The following is a 20,204-nucleotide window of genomic DNA, read 5'->3' on the forward strand; positions in this document are numbered from 1 at the left end:
GCGAATGAATAGGGCTATCTTATATAATACTGTACTGTAGCCCTACAAAAAGGTGCCGTAGACGTCACAGAATCAAGCTTCCGTACTGCCCCTCCGAGCGCCTTCCGTAGTCCTCGCGCACGCTCCCCGTGGTGTCCCGCAGGACGTTCTTCCTCGCCGCGGTGAGCAGCCGGTCCATGTACACCGCGAGCGCGGACGCCAACACGACGCCGATCAACGCCGCCATCGCCCCGGAGCTCGCGCCGAGGTCCACCTGAAAGCACTCGTCCGCGACGCAGCCGCCGTTTTTCTTGGCGAAGGCGGTGGAAAAGGCCACCATCCGCGCGGCGAGAATCTCCACGGCGACGAGCGCGACGCCGACGGCGTTGAACCTCCCAACCGTGGACATCCACGAGACGTACTCGTCGTGCTCCGCCACGCCGTACCACTCGTTCGTGTACGCGTGCCAGTGTCCGTACGCGCGGTAGAGCGGCGCGAGGAGCACGAAAAACGTAAACGCCACCGCGAGAAACGCTTGCCCGCGCCAGTCGAACCCGCCGTCCTCGTTCTCGACGCCGACGGGCGGCGTCAGCGCCGCGGTCTCGGAGACGACGTCCAGCAGCGACCACGACTTGGATTTGATCGTGGGCGCGGGCGGGAGCGTGTTCGACGCTTGCATCGCGTGGAGGACGGCGTCGATGACGCCGTCGGAAGGGCCGCCCGGGCCGGCGACCGCCGCGGCGGGGTCGACGCTCGAGACGATGCCTTTGACCAAGCCGCCGAAGAAGTCGTGGTCGTCCTTCTTCTTCTTCTTCTTCTTCTCTTCCTTGGACGCGTCCGCGCCGACGTCGACTTCCTCCGCGGGGGCGTCCCCGGGCTCGTCCGCGACGAGCAAGCTCCGTCGGCGGCGGCGACGGCGGCGGCGCTCCATGATCATGGAGGCGGCGTAATCGGCGGCGGAGTCGTCCGCGTGCGCCGCCGCCTCCTTCGCTTTCGCCGCCTCGTTCTCCGCGGCGGCGGCGGCCCAGTTTGCGGGGTCGTTCACGTCCTCGGCCGCGTTCGCGTCCGCCGGCGCAGAGGCTGGATCTCCTCCTTCTTCTTTGCCGCCGTCGTCGTCTTCCTTCTTCTCCGTGTTCTCGCCGTCGTCTTTCGCGTCTTCCTTCGGCGCCGCCGACGCCGACGCCGACGCCGACGCCTCAGCCGTGGGAGCGGCCGTCTCGTTCGCCGGCGCCGCGCCCGGCGCCGCCGCCGCGGTGTCATTCGCGGCGGGGCTCGCCGGCGGCGCGTCCGTCGCGTTCGCGTCCGCCAACGCGTTCGCCGCCGCGTTCGCGTCCGCCAACGCTTTAGCCGCCGCCTCGACTTTCGCCGCCGCCGCCGCTTTAGCCGCCGCGCGGGCCTTCGCCGCGGCGGCCCAGTTCGACGGGTCGTTCACGTCCGTCGCGTTCGTCGCCTCCGTCGCGTTCGCGTTCGTCGCGTTCGTCGCCTCCGTCGCGTTCGCGTCCGTCGCCGCCGCTGTAGCCGCCGCGCTCGGCTTCTCCGGGCTCGGCGGCGGCGCGTCCTCCGTCGCGTTCGCGTTCTTCGCCGCGTCCCCATCCCCCGGCCCGGGCCCGTCGTCCGCGGCGGCGGCCGCGACCAACCCCGCCCTGGGATCCACCTCGACCGCCAACGCGTTCGCCGCGCCACTCTCCGCGCCGCCGCCGCCGCCGCTCGACTTCCGCAGCGCGTCCTTCACGAGCACTCTCCACCCGGCGACGACGTCCTTCTCCCCCGCGCCGCCTTCTCCGAACACCGGGACTCGATAGGACGCGGCGTAAAACGGCGCGACGCAGCCGACGCACGTGGACATCGTCGTCGCCGCGAGGAGCGCGATCACGAGCGTCTTCGTCCCGGCGCCGTGCGCGTTCTGCGCGGACCATCGCGTCTGTCGGTGCTCGCACTCTCTCGCGCCGGGCTCCGGGTTTCGCGCCTTGGTCAGCTTGGCGCACTCGTCATGCGCGAAGTGCCCGACGAACGAGGTGACGATCACGGCGAAGCAAAACTCGTACGCGCCCCAGCACGGCCACACGCGCACGGCGAAGGACGCGTCCACGACGTTCGCGACGCTGACGTTGATCGCGGCGTTGAACGCGAGCGAGATCATGATCACCATCGCGACGTCGATGAAGCTCCAAATCGACCACAGGCTGGAGAAGTGCAGCACTGAGGGTCGTTCCATACAAAGCGATGGCGGGGTGGAGTTGAAAGGCGTCAGTTGGCGTTCAAAGGCGTCGAGGTCGGGGATTGAAAGCGAGGGGTGGGCGGAGAGACACGACGGGAAAAGTCCTTAAGAAACGGCGTTCACCACGCGAACGCGGTCGTATGGGGACCAGTGTATAGAACGCACCTGAGTTTCGGAACCGCTCCTCCGTCGGGGAGACCCACACGTACAGCGTGAGGAGGAGCTTCAGGTGCGGCCACAGACCGGATAGCGCGAACACGACGCCGGCTGCGACGGGGGAGGAGGGAGAGGGGGAGGGAGAACGACGAGGGCGTTGGACGTCAGGGAAGGGAGGCGGAAGAAGGGAGGGAGGGAGGGCGCGCGCCGCGCCGCGCCGCGCCGCGCCGCGGGCGACCCGATCTCCGTCTGATCGCGCGAACGAATCTGATGAATCGTGTTCGACGCACTGCGACGCGCGCGCGACGCGCCCTCATCGCGGCGGGATGGGGGGGCGCGACGCACCCAACAGGTACTCCTCCGCGTCGAGCAGCTCCGTGATCGTGCTCGGGAGGTTATACGTCGTCACCGCGGACGTGTCCGACGGCGCCTTTCCCATCATCGCGAGGCTCATCCCCCCGCGAGCCGCCCACAGCGGCTTGAACTGCGCGGGGTGGAGTTCATAGGCGTCAGTTGAAGTTGAAAGGCGTCGAGGACGGGGATTGAAAGCGTGGGGTGGGCGGAGAGATGCGCCGGGAAAAGTCCTTAAGGATCGGCGTCCACCTCGCGAACGGGGTCGTATGGGGACTAGTGTATAGAACGCACCTGCGCGTGCGCCAGGAGGACCGCGCCGACGAGGCACAAGATGACCACGCCGCTCGCGCCGAGGGGTCGGCCCGCGCGCGCGGCGGCGTCGAACGGCGCCCACAGCGTGGACGCGCCGCCGTAGGACGGCGGCGCGCTCATGACGCGCGCGCGGGGGGGACGATCGTGCGGTGCGCGCCGGCGTCTGGGGCGAGCGCGCGCGCGCGACGACGCGGGGGGGTGTTTCCAGCCCATTACGAACCGCTGGCTGGTCCCATAACCTGGTGCATTTTATCCGTACGGAAAAGTACGTGTACTTTTCCGCTGACTGCGCGTCGTACGTGGCGGCGCTTTTTCCTCGATCCGCGCCGTGGAGCGCGCCCCGCCTCTCGTCTCCAACGATGTGAGCCACTCGAACCGTCGTTTTACCGCCGCGACGCGCTCTAATACTGTCGCCCACTCCTCGCGCGCGCACACCGCGACAACGACGCACACCATGGCCGCTCTCCTCCTCAACTCCACGCTCCTCTCCGCGAAGGCGTCCGTCGCCTCCGGCGTGACCTCCCGCGTCGCGAAGCGCGCGGCGAAGCGCGCGGCGTTCGCCGTCCGCGCGTCCGACGACGACGACGTCATGGGTCAGATCGGACTCGGCGACCTCGAGGACATCATGGACAAGGCGGACGGCGGCGCGTCGGTCCCGAAGTTCATCGAAGGCCTCGGCATCGAGCCCCTCACCGAGGCGTTCAAGTTCCTCGGCTCGGACAAGATGACCGGCCCTGGGTCCGAGGCGCTCTTCGTGGAGAAGTACGGCGAGACGCTGTACCGCGAGGCGGGCTTCACGCCGATGGCGGAGCTCATCAACGGCCGCCTCGCGCAGGTGGGCTTCGTGCTCGCGGTGCAGAACACCTTCAACGGCGACGTCCTCGAGATGATCGCCAAGTACCCGCTCCTGGTGTTCCTCGTCGTCGCCGCCATCACCGGCGCGAGCCTCGTGCCGACGGCGAACCCGCAGGGTTACATGCCGGACGGGCTCAAGGATGGCGTGATGAAGGCGTACGAGGGCGCGGGCGCGGGCGAGATCTTCAACGCCAAGGCGGAGATGATCAACGGGCGCGCGGCGATGGTCGGCATGGCGGTCTTCCTCGCGACGGCGACGATCTTCTAAATCGTAAATCGTTGTTGATGTCATCGACGACGCGCACGCACGCAGCACGCAGCGCGACGAGATGGATCCCGTAGCATAGCATCGTACTAGTAGCTTTGCAACATCTCCTCGCGCGAACATTCTTTCTCTCGTCAGTCATCATCCGGCGCGAAGCGATACCCCGCGAGGCCGCGCCGTCTCTCTCTTCGTTTCGTTCACGAGGTAACCTTAAGGTGTCCTAAAATGAATACAACGCACCACACAAACGATGATGCGTTCGCTACTACAGTACAGTACGTCCTACGTTCACTCCTCCCCGCCCCCGCCCCCCGCTTTCGCCGTCGCCGCGTTTTTCTGCGCGTCTTCCATCTCGTCGTAGAGCGCGTTTATGACGGCGTTCTTCACGTTCACGTCGCTCATCGAGTGCTTCACGAACGCGGCGTACCCCTCGTTGGATATCTCCGTGAACTTCGCGATGAGATCGTCCGCGTTCGGTTCAAACTCTTCCCTGTACGCCTTCACGCCGTCCACGAGCTCGCCCGCCACCTTCTTGAGCGTCGCCTCGGCGTTTTCCTGCGGGTCGAGGGTCCATACAAAGCGATGATGTCGGGGTGGAGTTGAAAGGCGTCAGAAGCGGAGTTCAAAGGCATCTAGGGCGGGGATTGAAAGCGAGGGACCCTGGGCGGAGAGATGCGCCGGGAAAAGTCCTTAAGGATCGGCGTTCACCACGCGAACGCGGTCGTATGGGGACCAGTGTGAGATAGAACGCGCCTGCGTCTGTCGAAGCAACTCGGGATTATTCTGCGCCATGTCGGCGAGCCGCGCTTGGACGCCCTCGTCGTTCGCGATCGACTGCACCGCGTCCACCTCCGCGCGTCTTCGCTGTTCCTCCTCCGCGGCGGCTTTCATGTACGGCGACGCGTCGATCGCGGCGCGGAGGCGGTCCGCGTGCGTCGCGTCGTTCATGCACTGCTTTATCCCGATGGAAAAGAGTCGATCCGTCTGCATGCGGTCTCGGACCTCGTTCCCTAACGCCTCGTCCGCGTACGCGCGCTCGAGGACGGAGACGTAGCCCTCGACGCCCTGCGCGGCGATCGTCGCCGTGGGCGGGAGCGAGGAGGAGGACGTCGAGGACGTCGCCGCGTTGTCGTCCGCGGACGCGTCGTCCGAGGAGGAGGAGGCGACGTCGATGACGTGTCGAAGCGCGGCGGCGGCGGCGCGGCGGCCGCGGGGGAGGCGCGACGGCGCGGCGGAAGCGCGCGGCGCGGGGGAGGCGACGCGACGCGCGGCGACGGCGGCGCGGAGCGCGGCGTTGGGCGCGGCGCACGATGTCGAGGTCATCGCCGGCGTGTCGGTGGTGCCCCGACGAGTGATGATGACGGGGCATCCTCAAGTCTGGTTCCTGTCTTCATTCGGTGAACCGAATCCCTAGTTCCGCTTCATCTCGCCCCGCGCTCCGCAGCGCGCGCACGCGACCATGATGGCGATCAGCAGCAGCGTCGGCGCCGTCGCGACCGCGCGGGCGACGCGCGCCGCGCCCGCGCGCGCGACGTCCGCGGTCGTCGTCCGCCCGAGAAGACGCGTCGCGTCCGCGGCGGCGTCCGCGAATAAGATCGTCGCGCGCGCTTCTTCGGCACCCGATCATCATCATCATCATCATCATCTCGCGCCGCGCCGCGTCGTCGCGTCGCCCGCGCGGGGCCGCGGCGCCGGCGCGCGCACGACGACGACGACCGCGGGATACTCCCCGTCGTACGGCGGCGGCGGCGGGAGCATGATCCCCGTCCCGGACCGCTTCGTCGCGCTGCTGCCGTACCTCGTCCCGCTGCTCGACGGACTTCGGTACTCGCGATTCTTCTTCTCGCAGTTCCCCCAGGCCATCTTCCTCCTGCAGCCGCTGCAGCCGATCGCGTCGATGTACTTTCGAATTCCGTTCGCGGGGATGATATCTTTCTTCGCGATATACCTGGGGATCGCGGAGAACCGGAACATGTCGCGGTTCGTGCGGTTCAACGCGATGCAGGCCATCATCCTCGACATCGTGCTGGTTCTCCCCGGGATGGTCGAATACGTCCTCTCCCCCGGGTCGCTGCGAGGGATGGCGTTCGAGATGTACAAGCTGTGCTACAACTCCGTGTGGGTGTTCGTCCTCGCCGCGTTCTGCCTCGCCGCGGTCGGGTGCATGTTGGGGCAGATGTACAAGCTGCCGTTCATCGGCGACGCCGCGGACATGCGTGTGTGACGTATGACGGACGTACGAGTAGACCCCCGCGGAGGAAAGCGACGACGACGCGACGAGCTAATAACGACGTGTTGAATTGAAACCGAACGGCCGCGCGCGTGACACCGAAGCGAACGACGACGACGACGACGATGAATCGTGGCGTAGCGTTAAAACCTATTATAACCGGGAGAGCGTCGGTCTCCCTTCGTATTGTAATCGTACTCGCATGCGCGTGATGCTCGCGTTTCGCCGGCGCCGCCGCCGCCCTCTCAGAGCTCCGAGGATTCCGAGTCCGAGTCCCCGCCGAGCATGGCGAGCTCCGACTCCGACTCCGACTCCTCGATCGGCGACGCGCTCCCGCCGCCCTCGCTCGTGCGTCCTCGCTTCGCGTCCACCTCCACGCCCGCGCGCGCGTCCCCTCCGGGCGCGGAGGCGCGGTTCGCGTCCCTGTCCCGGTCGCGCGCGCGTTTTCGTAGCGCCGCCGCCGCCGCCGCGTCTATCGCGTCCATCGCGTCCATCTCCTCTTCGCTGTCCGCGACGGGATCGTCGTCGTCGTCTTCCTCGTCCTCGCTGCCGCCGCCGTCGGACTCGCTCGCGGACGCGGCGTCTTCCGACGCGCTCGGCTCGTCCGCCGACTCGGCGTTCTCGCGGCGCTTCGCCGCGCCCGCGCCCGCGGCGGCTCGCTTCGGGCGCGCCGCCGGCGGCGCCTTCGCCTTGGCCGCGGCCGCGGTGTTCACGACCTTGACCGACATCTTCGGCTTCGGCTTCGCGTCGACATCGTCCTCGTCCTCGTCGGAGCGGTCGGACTCGGACTCGCCCGCGGACTCCTCCTCCGACTCCGACGCCTCGTCCTCCTCGGTCTCGGACTCGAAGTCCTCCTCGGACTCGGACTCGTCGCTCTTCCGCTTCGCCTTCGGCTTCGGCTGCGGCTTCGGCTTCGGCTTTGCCGCGGCGGACTTCTTCCCGGCGCCAACCCCCGCCGCCGCCGCCGCGGACGGCTTCCCCGCGCCGACGCCGACGCGTCCCGTCGGCGCTCGGACGTTGCTCTGCACCGTCGACAGCGGCGCGCGCGTCGTCAGTCCCGGCGCCCGGTTCACCGCACCGATCCCCGCCGCCGGGCGCGTCATCCCGCTCAGCATCCCGCCGCCGTTCGGTCGACCCGCGCCGAGCCTGTACCCCCCCGCGGGCGGCGCCGCCGCCGCCGCCGCGACCGCCGCCGCCGCGCCCGGCGCCGGCGTCGACTTCTTCTTGCTCGCCTCCTCGACGATCGCGCACCCTTCCACCTGTAAACTAAACACGAACGACACGTCGTCCCCCGCGGCGCGGCGCATGATGGGGTCCGGAAGCGTGCACGCGCGGTGGTGGTGCCCCCACGTCTCGAGCTTCTGCTCCTCCGCGTCGTCGTCCTGTTCCTCCCACGGCTGAAAATCATCCGCGGGGCCGCCGCTTCCGGTGACGCCGGCTTGGCCGTGTAAGCCGTCGTAGTGCTTCCCCGGGCACTTCTCGCACGCCACGCTGTCGTGCGTGTCCGACACCGTCGTCGCGTCCAGGGTGAAGAGCTTGCGGAGGTCGTCTTTGGACAGGGACGACTGCTCGAGCGTGCCCTCGCCGTTTACGACGTTCTGAAGCGACTCTTTCGAGAGCTGCCGCTGGAAAACCTTCTCCTCGATCGACCCGGTCGCGAAGAGGCGGTACAGGTAGCACTTCTTCTTCTGGCCGTCGCGCCAGCACCGCGCGGCAGCCTGTTTGTCGTTCGCGGGGTTCCAGTCCGGGTCGAACAGGACGAGTCGGTTCCCGCCGATCAAGTTGATGCCGCACCCGCCGGCTTTGCTCGAGAGTAAAAACACGAAACAGTTCTCCGTCGGGTCGTTGAACTGCCTGACGAGCTTCTGTCGCTTCGTGATCGACGTCCCGCCGTCGAGGCGGCAGTGCGGGTAGTTGTTCTGCTTACACAGAAACTGCACGAGGTCGAGCGTTTGCGTGTAGTTACTGATGATCACGATGCGGTCCTTGGTCTCCGCGCGTAAGATGGCGAGCAGACGCGCCAAGACGGCGAATTTCCCCGAGTGAAATTCCCACCCGTCGCACATGCCGCTCTTGCCTCGCCCGTGCGGGCCTCTGACGTCGTACATCCCGGGCTGGAAGTACGCGCCGCACGACTCGAACCCGGCCGCGGCGCTGCCGGTGTTTTTCTCCGCGTTGATCATGTCGTAAATCAGCTTCGGGTGGTTGCACAGTTTTTTCAACGCCGTGATCGCGGCGAGCACCATCGTGCTCTTCCCGGTCAACGCCGCCTTCGCCGCCTTGGAGTCCAAAAAGTGCTGATACAGCTGCTGCTGCAGCGGCGACAGCTTGCAGCACACGACCTCGACGACTTTCGGGGGTAAGTGTTTCGACAGGATGGTGTTCGTGCGTCGGAGCACGAATTTGTTCACGAGCTCGCTGAGCTCGGCGTTGCGCTCCTGCGCGAGCGCGAGCTGTTTCTCCGTCGCGTCCGGCTCTCTTCCGTCCAGAATCGGCTTCTCGTAGTGCTTGTGGAACTCCGCGGTCGTCCCCAACAACCCCGGGTTACAAAAGTTCACCATGCTGTAGAACTCGTCCAGGTGATTCTGCATCGGCGTCCCCGACAGCATCACTCGCCGCCGACACGGCACCGACTGCAGCGCCTTATTCGTCAGCGTGTCCCCGTTCTTCAGCCGGTGCGCCTCGTCGCACATCACGAGCTGCACGCTGTCTTCCGCGCCGAACCGCTCGGCGTGGATGCGGAACGTCTCGTACGACACGATCATCACCTGTGCGGTGTTTCTGGGGCTCAAAAACCGGTTCACGGAGGAGATGACGTCCGCGCGCGACGACTCGCAAATCGGCAGCGTCTTCACGCGTCCCTTGAGCCACTTATTGCACTCGTCGTCCCAGTTGCTCACCAGGCTCGTCGGGCACACGATCAGCGCTCGCTTCGCCGTGGGCGTCCCGGTCACGACGCCCTGGCACAGCATCGTCCACAGCAGCGTGATCCCCTGGAGCGTCTTCCCGAGGCCCATGTCGTCCGCGAGGATGCACCCGCGGCCGTCGAAATCGCGCAGGCCCATGACGCACTCGAACATGAATTTGACGCCCTCCCTCTGATGCGGCCGCAGCCACTTCACGAGCATGTTGTCCACGACGATCGGTCTGTTCGTCCCGCCATCCGCGTCTTCCCACAGCACGAGCGGCTCGACGCCCTCGGGGAGCTCCTCCTCCTTCTCCTCCTTCTTCGCGTGCATCGGAGAGGAGAAGGAGCCGATCTGCATCGGTCGACCCGCGTGCGCGATGTTCTTCGTGCCGCCCCACGGCACGAAGCGTCGCTTCATCGCGAGGCGCTTCGCGAGCTCCGCGGAGTGGCCCGCGGTCGCGCCCGCGAAGGGGGCGCGGAACGGGCGCGCGAGGACCGCGGCGGCGTCTTGGCACTTCAGCCCGCTCACCATCGGTCTCCTCGCCACCTGGAGCGATCCGCTGAGCATCGCCTGGACGTTCCTCGCTTTCACCTGCGCCTGGGACAGGACGGTGACCTCCTCCTCCTCCTCCTCCTCCTCCTCCTCCTCCTCCGCATCTTCCTCCTCATCGTACGCCTCGTCGTTCTCGAAGTCCGAGTCCGAGACCGCGGCGTCCTCGGAGTCGGACCCCATGGTGGCGGCGACGAGCGGGGCGAGATCCACCAAACGAGGGGGGGTGCCTGTTTTCGTCGCTCTCTCCTCCTCGAGCGACGGATCTGGGCGCGCCGCGCTCGATATCTGCGCGCGCCGGCCGCCTCGCGAGCGCGTTCGGTGACGACGACGCGTCGTGTGAGCGAAATCCCGCGTTCGTCTCGCGCGATGCCGTCGTCAGTCGCCGCGCGCGCTCGGGTGTGCGCGCGCGTCACCGCTCGGAACTTTCAAATACAACGACTGTGAGCGCGCGACAGCTGGCGGCGCGGCGGGCGCTCACAGCACCGAGGGAGAAAAAAGCCACGACGTTCAAAAGACTTTCCCGCGCGCCGCCCTCCCCCCCACGCTCAGATCCGGCCATGTCTTTCGACGACGTCCCCGAGAACGTCGCCGCCGTCGTGTTTTCGCACCTCGGGAACGACCCGATAGACCGCGTCAGGCTCGCCGCGGTGAGCAAGGTGTGGAGAAGCGCGGAGAAAGCGGACGCGTCGTTGCCCGTGGCTCCCGGTGAGTTGTTCAGCCTCGGTGAAGTGTGGTTTCGACAATATCCCCTAGATGGTCATCACCAGTCCATGAAGGCGATCTACTGGTGGAGTAAGGCGGCGGCGACTGGTGACGCCGACGCCATGTGCGCGATCGGATCCTGCTACCGGGTAGGGGAAGGCGTGAAGCAAGACCACACGAAGGCGGTCGAGTGGTGGGAAAAAGCGTCCAGGCGTGGGCACGCCGACGCGACCCACAAGCTCGCGTGGTGCTATAAATACGGCACCGCCGTGGAGAGAGATGGAGGAAAGGCACTCGAACTGTACTTAAAGGCGGTGGAGCTGGGTTCAGCAGAAGCCGCGTGGAATCTGGGTGTTATCTACAGATACGGCAGGAGCGACGGCATGGTGGCAGTGGACAAAAAAGAGGCACTCAAGTGGTACCGCGTCACGGCGGAGCGAGGCGGTAGCGATACCGTCGCGAAATCGATTGTGGCCGAACTCGAGGCCGAGCTCGCGGCGGAGACGACGAACTGACGCAAGACGCATCTCTACCACCGCGCATTATGAAACGCACGCACGCTCACGTCGACGACATCCACGGAAATCCGCGCTCGCCGCCCGACCCGCTCCCGCTCCCGCTCGCGTCTGAAAACGTCTCCGCGTCGTCGTCGACGCTCTCCTCCTCCCCAGAGCCGTCCATCGTCACGGTCACCGTGACGTCGTCCACGCCCGTCGGCTGCGGCGGCGCGCTCGGTGGCATCATCGGCAGCGGCGGCAGCGACGACGGCGCGCGGCTCTTTCTCTTCTCCTCTTTCTTTGCCGCCGGCGGCGGCGGCGGCGGCGGCGGCGGCGGCTTCGATCGCCGCCTCTTCTCGTCCCGCCGTTTTTGAATAAACATCGACTCTCTCCGCACCTGGTACGCCACCTTCATCGCCGCGGCCGCGGCAGCCTCCGCGGCCTGATTCACCGCGTGCGCCTCCCACTCCGTCTCCTCCATCTCCGTGTCCGGGTCCGAGCCGGACGCGTCCCCGAGCGGGTGCCCGCGAAGCAGATCGAAGAAACTGCTCCCGCGGCGTCGCGACGGCCGGCGTTCCGCGGCGGCGGCGGCGGCGGCGGCGGCGGCGGCGGCGGCGGGGTCGTCCACGCGGGCGTACGAGTACTTCGACGCGCGACGCGCGCTGTTCATGCGCGCCGACGCCGCCGCCGCCGCGCTCTTCTTCCGTCCTCCTCCCGCGCTCCCCACGGACGCGGCGGACGCGAACGGCGAGCGGAGGGACGACCGGTTCGACCCCCCCCCGCGTGAAGACCACGCCGACGCGCCGCTGGACGTCCGCTTTTTCTTCGCGACGCCGACGTCGGCGAACGAAACGCCACGCGACGATCCGTTACTCATCACGCCGCCGCTCTTCCGCCGAGGTGGCGTGCTCCCGCCCTCGCTGCCGCCGCCGCCGAACCCCAAGATCCGCAGCGCCTCCGCGTCCTTCTCCACGCCAGCGAGCGCGTACAACGTCGCGCGTCGCACCGGCTGTCCCGTCGCGATCTCCTCCTCCGCCTCGTCCAACAGCATCTCGCGCTCGAGCTCCAAATCGCGGAGCCGCCGCTTTCGCCGCCGGTACAGCGCGACGCACCCCGCACACGACAGCGCGACGAGCGCGAGAAGCGTGAAGAATGCGATGGACGTGAACGTCGCGTACTTTTCGTCCCCCGCGCGGTCGATCGCGTCGTCGACGGCGCCGCCGCCGTCGCCGCCGTCGCCGCCGCCGCCGCCGATGATCTCCACGCGCTCGATGCACCGCGTCCGGTCCTCGCTCGCGACGAGACCGCTCGCGCACGACGTGCAGTTCGTCGCCGCGGGGGACGACGACACCGTGCCCTCGTCGCACCGCTCGCACAGCTTGACCACGTTCAACCCGAGAAACGTGGAGCGGACGCGCGCGCCGGCGGGGCACGGGCGCTGCGCGGCGGCGCCGCGCATCGACCCGGGGTCCTCGAACGCGTCGCCGACGTGCCCGGGAGCGAGCGGCGCGCACGTCTCCATGCCCTCCGTCGCGGCGAACGCGTCGCCCGCGCAGAGCGTGCACTCGTAGGAGTTTACGTGCGCGGCGTAGCGTCCGCGCGCGCACTTCGTGCAGAGCACGCCGCCGCCGGAGACGGCGGACGCGGACGATCCGGGATCGCACGCGCACCGCGTGCGGTCCGCGACTGCGCGTACGAAACATTTTACGAGTTCATCGGTCAGTCGAAAGGGTACATACAGTACGCGATCAAATGTTGAAACCGAGGAACGGGTGGTGAAAGAGGTTTGTCTCTTCTCTACAGAACGCACCCGACGACGCGTCGCTCGGGCACGGCTCGCACGCGCTCGACCCCGCGTCGCTCTGAAACGTCCCGTCCGGGCACGTCACGCACGTCGTCAACCCCGGCGTCGGCGCGTGCGTGCCCGGCGCGCACGGCGTCGGCGACGACGCGCCGGCGAGCGGCGCGTGCGCGCCGACCGGCGCGGATTCGCAGCGCGCGGCGCCCTCCAGCGAAAACGTCCCCGGTTGGCACGGTGCGCACGACGTCTGCGCGCGGTCCCCGCGCGTGCTCGTCCCCGCGGGGCACGGCGCGCACTGCGCCGCGTCGCTCGCGCCGGCGGCGGCGCCGAACGTCCCGGGCGGGCAGTCCACGCACCCGGTCTGATGAGGGGCGTTCAGTGGTTCGTTCCACGCGAGGCGACGTCGGGGCGGATGGAGTTGTTCGGGGGGGCGTCAGTTGGAGTCGACACACAGAGGCGTCGCGGCGCGCGCGGCGGGATTGAACGCGCTCGAGGGGCGAACGGGCCGAGAGAAACTGAACGCGCGCGAGGAAAGAAAGGAAAGTCCAATCGAGGCACGGCGTGCACCGCGCGAAGAACGCGGTCAGTCGCGCCGCGGGGACCAGCGCGAGAGAGAACACAAACGCGCCTGACCAACGGCGTCTTGGTACGTGCCGGCGGCGCACGCGTCGCACGTCGTCGCCGTCGCGTGTTCCGAAAAAAACCCCGCGTCGCACGGCTCGCACGTCGCGGACCCGACGCCCGCGGCGCTCCCCGGCGCGCACGGCTCGCACGTCGTCTGCCCGACCAGCGGCTGCGCGTGCCCGCCGTCGCAGAGGTCGCAGGTGGTCGCAGAGGTCGCAGAGGCGACGGATCCCGCGGCGCAGAGCTCGCAGGTGGCTGAGGGTAATTGTCCATACGAGCGAACGTCGGGGTGGAGTTGAATGGCGTCAGAAGCGGAGTTGAACGGCGTCGAGGGCGGTGATCGAAAGCGAGGGACCCTGGGAGGAGAGATGCGCCGGGAAGTAAAGTCCTTAAGGAACGGCGTTCACCACGCCGACGCGGTCGTATGGGGACCAGTGTGAATACGAACGCACCTGAGCCCGCGATCGCCGCGGCACTCCCGGGCGTGCACGCGTCACACGACGTCGACGTCCCCGCGACGCCGTTCGTGGACGCGCCCGGGTCGCACAGGTCGCAGCTCTCCGCGCCCACGACCGTCGCGAAGCTCCCGGGGACGCACGGATCGCAGACGTGCCGACCGCCGTCGGGTCCGAAGCGTCCCGCGGCGCATTGACACGTGGCGTGGGCGTACGCCACGTGGAGGCTCGGGAGGGGGCACGCGAACGCGCCGCCGCGATCGTTCCCGGCGGAGGCGGCGCGGAGGTCGACGACGCGCAGGAGGCCGTCCGCGTCGTCGACGTCCGCGTCGGTGCCGCCCGCGCGGACGTGGTAGTCGAGCGCGCGCGCGAGGAGCGGCGCGGGGAACGACGGGATCACGCCGTCGAACGCGTTGGACGCGAGGTTGAGGCGACTCAAAAGCGCGTGCGTGATCGTCGCCGTCGCGTCGCCGTCGTCGTCGTCGTCGTCGTCGTCGCGCGGGATCGAGCCGCGCAGCGCGTTGTTTGAGAGGTCCAAGCGCTCGAGCACCGGCAGCGCGGCGAATAACGTCGAGGGTAGCGACCCGGTGAGCCCGGCGCGCGACGCGGTGAGCTCGCGCAGCGCGCCGAGGCTCGCGCCGACGGCGCCGAGCGCGGCGGGGAAGTCGCCGAAGCCGCCGACGGCGGAAACGTTCAACACCCTCAAGTTCGCGAGCGGTCGAATCGACGCCGCGCTGAGCGGCCCCGTTATCCCGACGTTGCCGTCTAACGTCAGCGTCGTGAGGTCGATGAGGCGGTTATCCGAGAGCCAGTCGTCTAACGGGCCGGACAGCGCGTTGCCGCCGAGGCGTAAGACTTGAAGCCGGTCGCGGTCGCGGATCCACCCGGGGATCGGCCCGGCGAGGGCGTTTCTCGACAGATCCAGCGCGGTCAGCGACGTCGCGTTCTGAAGCACGCTCGGGAACGACGTCAACTTATTCCCCGCGAGGTACAGACCGGTCACGCCGCTGACGTCGATCGACGACCCGGGCGCGAGCGCCTCCATGCCGTCGATGACGTTGTCGCTCAAACGAATCGTCTCGAGCGACGGCGCCGCGAGCAACGACGCGGGGACCTCGCCGGCGAGCGCGTTCTCGTTCAGCGTCAGCGTTCGAAGCGACGCCAGCGACCCGGGGGCGACCGCGGGGACGCTCCCGCTCAGCGCGTTGCGAGACAAGTCGAGCGAACGCAGCGCCGGGAGCGTGAACAACGACGACGGTGTCGACCCGCTGAGCCCGAGACCGACGAGCGAGAGTTCCCTCAAATTCGTGAGCGAATCGAACGCGCTCGCGTCCGGGAGCGTGAACGCTGGCGGCGCCCCGGCGTCCGGGTAGGTCCCCCCGCCGACGTACACGTACCGTAACTGCGCGCAGGAGCCGATGGACGCGGCCAGCGACCCGCGAACGGGGTTCCCGCGGAGGTCCAAAGTCTCCAGCGCGGGCCCGCACGGCGGATCCGGGACGTCCTCTTCGATGGCGTTGTGCGCGAGATTCACGACGACGAGCCCGGCGACGGCGCCTAAACCGACCGTCCCCAGACCGGAGGTCAACGCGTTTTGCGACACGTCGACGTCGGTGAGGGAGTGGAGGTTGTTGAGGTCCGGTAACGCACCAGAAAATGCGTTACCGTGTAAATCGATAACCTCGAGAAACACGAGCGACGACATCGTCGGAATCGCGCCGGTCAGCAAGTTGTTCGATAGGTTGATGGACGTCAAGTCCGCGAGATCGCTCAGCGGCGGAACGACGCCTTCGAAGTAGTTATCGGAGAGGTCCAAGGTCTGGAGCATCGGCCAGGACATCGTCAGCGCCGGAATCGACCCGTTCAGGTTATTATCCGAAAGGTTCACGGTCACGAGCCGCGTCATGCCTTCGAAAAAACTCGCCGGCAGCGCGCCGGAGAGTTCGTTCCCGCTCAGGTCGATCGACGCGAGCGTGCTCTGCAACGCCGAGATCGACCCGGGGACCGAGCCGCTCAGCGCGTTCATCGAGAGATCGATCTCGCGAAGCGCGGTCAGCGCGCCGATCGTGGACGGGATCGGACCGGTCAACGCGCAGCGTTGAAACCGGAGCTCGCGCAGAGACGTCAGACCCGTCGTCGGCGCGAACCACGCGGGCGGGAGCTCGCCGTCTGAGGGCCGAGGGTCCACACGAAGCGATGATGTCGGGGTGGGGTTCAAAGGCGTCAGTTGTTGGAGTCGAAAGGCGTCGCGGTGTGTCGGGATCGAAAGCGAGCGGGGGGTGGGCGGAGAGAAACGCCGGGAGAGAAAGTCCTTAAGGATCGGCGTTCACCACGCCGACGCGGTCGTACTGTATGGGAACCAGTGTGAGATGACAGAACGCGCCTAAGCCCGTGTTGTGCGACATCGCGAGCGTCCGCAGCTGCCGCATCCCGGTCCACGACTCCGGGAGCGGGCCGACGAGCGCGTTCGACGACAACTCGAGCTCTTCCAGGCTGGTGAGGCACGCGAGCGACGTCGTGGGGCGGCCGGTCAGCGCGTTGCGGTTGAGGCGCAACGTCTTGAGCGAAAACGCAGACGTCGCGAACGCGGCGTAATCGCACAGCTCCGGCACTCCTCCCACGAGGCCGTCGTCCTCGAACGATATCTCGGTGAGCTTCCCTAACGTCAGCAACGGCGAGAAGACGAACGCGATGTTGTTCCCGCCGCCGCCGCCGTTCAAGACGCCGTCCATGCGCAGCACGGAGAGTTCCGTCAGGTCGGAGAAGCGCGCGGGCAAACCGGCTTGGCACGCGAGCGACATCGCGCTCTGGACGCGGATCTTCACGACCCGCCCGTCGGCGTCGCACGCGAGCTCCGCGCCGGAGCTCGCGCACGTCGTCGTCTTCCAGTCGTTCAGGGTGCCGTCGAACGACGGCACCGGTGCCCACGGCCCCGGCCACGCCGCGCCCGCGGGCGAGCACGACTCGTGGAGCGCCTGGAGCGCGCGGACGTCCTTCTCCCACGACGCCATAGCCGTCGCGCAGTGATCGGACGCGCGCGAGGCGCCGCCGCATATCGCGGGCGTCCAGTCGCCAGCCTGCGCGTTCGCGCCGCGGACGAGGAGGACCGCCGACGCGGCCGCGAAGAGGACGAGGAGCGGGACGCCGTTGATGACGCGACGAGGACGGCGGACGCCGCGGCGGACGAGGACGCCGAAACGGGCGCCCCGCGACGACAATGATGATGACGATCTCGAGGAGAACATCGCCGCGGCGCGACGCGCGCGCGCGCGCGGAGGCGCCGCGGGCGGCGGCGAGGCGAACGACGCGAGCGCGTACGGCGGGCGGACGCGCGCGATCGTGCGTCGAGCGGCGGCGGCGCGTCGCGGTGGAGTGCGAACGAGACGACGCGCGCGCGGACTGGAGCTAGGGTCGTTTCCTATTTCGTCCCCGAGCTAGAACGCGAACCGTCGCTTTTCTCGGTCGCGACGACGGCAGCGGAGAGTTCCGCACCGCTCTGCTCTCCTCGAACGCGTCGTCGGCGCGTCGGCGCGACACCGCGACGCGCGCGCGAGCGCGATGGCGTCGTCCGACGACGCGAAGACGAAGACGCCGGTGATCGTCGCGCTGGATTGGACCCCGAACGGGAACCACCTCGGGTTCTACGTCGCCCTCGACGCGGGGGTGTACGCGGACGCGGGCCTGGACGTGCGGCTCGTCTCGCCCTCCGACGCGGATTACAAAGGGTCCTACCACACGCCGTCGGACGACGCGACGGCGAGCGACGCGACGGCGACGGCGACGCCGTACGTCACGCCGTGCTCCAAGGTCGCGGCCGGGGACGCGCACTTCGCGATCAACTCCCCGGAGGGCGTGCTCGGGTGGAACACCGCGGACGGACGCCCGCGTCTCAAAGCGGTCGCCGCGCTGCTGCACGATCGAAACACGAGCGCGATCGTCACGCTGCGATCGTCGGGCAAGGCGTCGCCGGCCGACCTCGACGGCGCGACGTACGCGTCGTACGCCGCGCGGTTCGAGGGGCGCATCGTGCGAGAGATCATCCGTCACGCCGGCGGGAAGGGCGACTTCCGCGAGGTCACGCCGCCGATGCTCGGCGTCTTCGAGACGCTCGTGAAGGGCGACGCTGACGCGACGTGGATCTTCAAGCAGTGGGAGGGCGTCGAGGCGGTGCTCGAGGGAATCGACCTCAACGTCTTCACCCTGCTCGATAACGGCGTGCCGTACGCGTACAACCCGTGTCTGTGCGCGCATCCGGAGTGGTTGCGCGCGAACGCGGCGACGGCGAGGGCGTTCCTGGAGGCCACCGCGGAGGGGTATCGAAGAGCCGCCGACGACCCGGGCGCGGCGGCGGACGCGTTGCTCAGGCTCGCGAAGAAGCACCACCCCGAGGTCAAAATCGGCGTGCACCAAGCGCACGCGAGCGCGGACTACCTCGCGACGAGGTTCCTAGACCCGGAGACCAAGGCGTGGGGACGCATGGAGGCGCGCGTGTGGGACGAGTACGTGAGGTGGTTGTGGGACCGGGGGCTGCTGACGACGGGCTTGAACAGCCGGCATCCCGACGGCGGCGCGACGTTTTCGCTGGACGACTTGCGGGACGGCAAGGCGGGGGAGAGGATCGATTTGGAGAGCGTGCCGACGGTGTTCACGAACGAGTACTTGCCTCCTCTGTCGTCGTCGTCGTCGTGATGGGCGCGATAGGGTGGCACAGGTGTGCTGAGTCGACTTTTAGTTGTAAAACATACCTTCGTAGACTACTTCCGGAAGTCCGTGCTATCGTCACAGCAGATATCCTCCGGGACTGCGCTTCTTCGCGTCGTCGTCGTCGTCGTCCAACGTAATCACGACGGTGACGTCGTCCTCTCTCCTCCGCTCCCGTCGCCGCGGCGGTGGAGGTGGAGGAGGAGGAAGAGGAGGAGGAGGAGGAGGAGGAAGCGCAGTCGGCGGCGCCTCGCGTCGCCGCGCCGCCGCCGCCGCCGCCGCCGCCGCGACCGCGCCGCGCTCCCACGCCTCGTCGTCCGTCGACGCGATCGGATCGAACCCGCGCTCGTCGGCCGGCTCGTCCGTGAACTTCATGTACTTCTTCGACCCGCGCCTCGACCGCGGGGAGCGAATCGACGACGGCGACGGCGGCCGGGACCTGCGGCGGTTTTCAAACGCGACGCGCATCGCCGCCGCCGCCGCCGCCTCCGCGGCGGCGATCACCGCGTTTTGTTCCCAGTACTCGAGCGACGGCGACGACGACGACGACGGCGGCGGCGGGTCGCGTTGATACACTCCCACCGGCGGCGGCGGACGAGGCGGCGGCTCCCCGGGGACCATCACGATCGTCACCGGCTCGAGCGGCGCCGCCGCCGCGTCCGGCGCCTTCGCGCTCTTCGACCACCACCTTCGCTTTTTCTTCTCCCTCTTCCTCCGCTCTTCATCCTCCGCCGCCGCCACCGCGTCTTCCTCCTCCTCGTCGTCCTCCCCGTCGCCGCCTCGCCGCTTCCGCGCCTTCTTCCGCTCCAGCTTCTTCCGCTCCGCTTCTTTCAGTCGACGCATCCGCCGCCGCCACCACCCCGGGCCGAAACAGGCGCAACAACACAACGTCGCCGCGAGCGTCACCATCGCGACGGACGCGAACACGTCCCCTCCCGTCGCGCCGCCGCCGCCCCCGCCGCCGCCGTAATCGAAATCGTCCTCGCTCTCGTAGTCCGCGTAGTCGCCCTCGCTGATGTCCTCGGTCGCCACGCACGTCGTCTTGTTCGCCGCGGCTTCCGAGCCGTAGCGGCAACTCGCGCACCGCGTCGACGCGTTATTCGCGGACACCGTCCCGTCCGGGCACGCCTCGCACGTGGACACCATCGCGAGGTACGGCACCGTCGTCTTCGCGTACGTGCCGGGCGCGCACGGGACCTGCGCGCGCGCGCCTTGCTTTTTGTCCGGGTCGAGATACGAAGCCCCGACGTTCCCGGAGCTCAACGCGGCGCACGTCGCCGTCGTCGCGTTCGGCGCGAACGTCTTCCCGACGCACAGCGCGCACGACGACGACCCGCGGTGCGTCGGGAAGACGTTCGCGCCGAACGCGACGACGGCGACGTGCGCGGCGTTGAGGCTCGGGGGACGTCGGGGCTTCGTATCTCGACCCGGACAAGAAGCAAGGCGCGCGCGCGCGGGACGCGCTTCCGGCGGCGCCGCTCGCGCAGTCGACGCACGACGTCGCGCCATCCTCCGGCGCATGCTGATGCGCCGGGCACAGCGCGCAAGACGCGGCCCCCCTTGCGTTCGAGTGGGACCCGCTCGAACAGGGAAG

The 20,204-nt window shown here is 68.4% G+C and overlaps 8 protein-coding genes across 8 annotated transcripts in view; 4 read left to right on the forward strand and 4 right to left on the reverse strand.

Annotated features, from left to right (window-relative positions):
* Positions 1 to 2: 2 nt before the first annotated feature.
* Positions 3 to 3,171, reverse strand: MICPUCDRAFT_47396 (uncharacterized protein). The gene is made up of 4 exons (XM_003058956.1): positions 2,999 to 3,171; positions 2,699 to 2,837; positions 2,363 to 2,464; positions 3 to 2,178 (listed from the first exon to the last, which is right to left on the reverse strand). Exons 1-4 carry the CDS (start codon positions 3,137 to 3,139, stop codon positions 65 to 67), a joined length of 2,496 nt encoding a protein of 831 aa, XP_003059002.1. The 5' UTR covers positions 3,140 to 3,171; the 3' UTR covers positions 3 to 64.
* Positions 3,172 to 3,473: 302 nt separating this feature from the next.
* Positions 3,474 to 4,142, forward strand: MICPUCDRAFT_45567 (uncharacterized protein; the record flags this gene model as incomplete). Its single annotated transcript, XM_003058591.1, has 1 exon — positions 3,474 to 4,142. The coding sequence occupies one exon, from the start codon at positions 3,474 to 3,476 to the stop codon at positions 4,140 to 4,142; it is 669 nt and encodes a 222-aa protein (XP_003058637.1).
* A 285-nt stretch (positions 4,143 to 4,427) lies between these two features.
* Positions 4,428 to 5,462, reverse strand: MICPUCDRAFT_58382 (uncharacterized protein; the record flags this gene model as incomplete). Its single annotated transcript, XM_003058957.1, has 2 exons — positions 4,428 to 4,694; positions 4,857 to 5,462. 2 exons carry the CDS (start codon positions 5,460 to 5,462, stop codon positions 4,428 to 4,430), a joined length of 873 nt encoding a protein of 290 aa, XP_003059003.1.
* Positions 5,463 to 5,573: 111 nt separating this feature from the next.
* MICPUCDRAFT_68383 (uncharacterized protein) lies at positions 5,574 to 6,593 on the forward strand. The gene has a single exon (XM_003058592.1). It carries the CDS (start codon positions 5,599 to 5,601, stop codon positions 6,361 to 6,363), a length of 765 nt encoding a protein of 254 aa, XP_003058638.1. The 5' UTR covers positions 5,574 to 5,598; the 3' UTR covers positions 6,364 to 6,593.
* Positions 6,594 to 6,614: 21 nt separating this feature from the next.
* On the reverse strand, positions 6,615 to 10,010 carry RAD54 (SNF2 super family; the record flags this gene model as incomplete). Its single annotated transcript, XM_003058958.1, has 1 exon — positions 6,615 to 10,010. One exon carries the CDS (start codon positions 10,008 to 10,010, stop codon positions 6,615 to 6,617), a length of 3,396 nt encoding a protein of 1,131 aa, XP_003059004.1.
* Positions 10,011 to 10,387: 377 nt separating this feature from the next.
* On the forward strand, positions 10,388 to 11,047 carry MICPUCDRAFT_58385 (uncharacterized protein; the record flags this gene model as incomplete). Its single annotated transcript, XM_003058593.1, has 1 exon — positions 10,388 to 11,047. One exon carries the CDS (start codon positions 10,388 to 10,390, stop codon positions 11,045 to 11,047), a length of 660 nt encoding a protein of 219 aa, XP_003058639.1.
* Positions 11,048 to 14,678: 3,631 nt separating this feature from the next.
* Positions 14,679 to 20,204, reverse strand: part of MICPUCDRAFT_17050 (uncharacterized protein) — a gene marked incomplete at both ends in the record, with an annotated part of 8,603 nt that continues 3,077 nt past the window's right edge. The window contains 2 exons of the mRNA XM_003058959.1: positions 14,679 to 15,234; positions 15,397 to 16,019. Of these exons, the coding sequence (XP_003059005.1) occupies positions 14,679 to 15,234; positions 15,397 to 16,019 (1,179 nt within the window). The remainder of the gene's footprint in view (positions 15,235 to 15,396; positions 16,020 to 20,204) is intronic.
* Positions 17,468 to 18,598, forward strand: MICPUCDRAFT_58387 (NMT1/THI5 like domain protein; the record flags this gene model as incomplete). The annotated part of the gene is made up of 1 exon (XM_003058594.1): positions 17,468 to 18,598. The coding sequence occupies one exon, from the start codon at positions 17,468 to 17,470 to the stop codon at positions 18,596 to 18,598; it is 1,131 nt and encodes a 376-aa protein (XP_003058640.1).

Source organism: Micromonas pusilla (assembly GCF_000151265.4).
Source record: "Micromonas pusilla CCMP1545 genomic scaffold MICPUCscaffold_5, whole genome shotgun sequence".
NCBI classification, from domain to species: Eukaryota; Viridiplantae; Chlorophyta; class Mamiellophyceae; order Mamiellales; family Mamiellaceae; genus Micromonas; species Micromonas pusilla.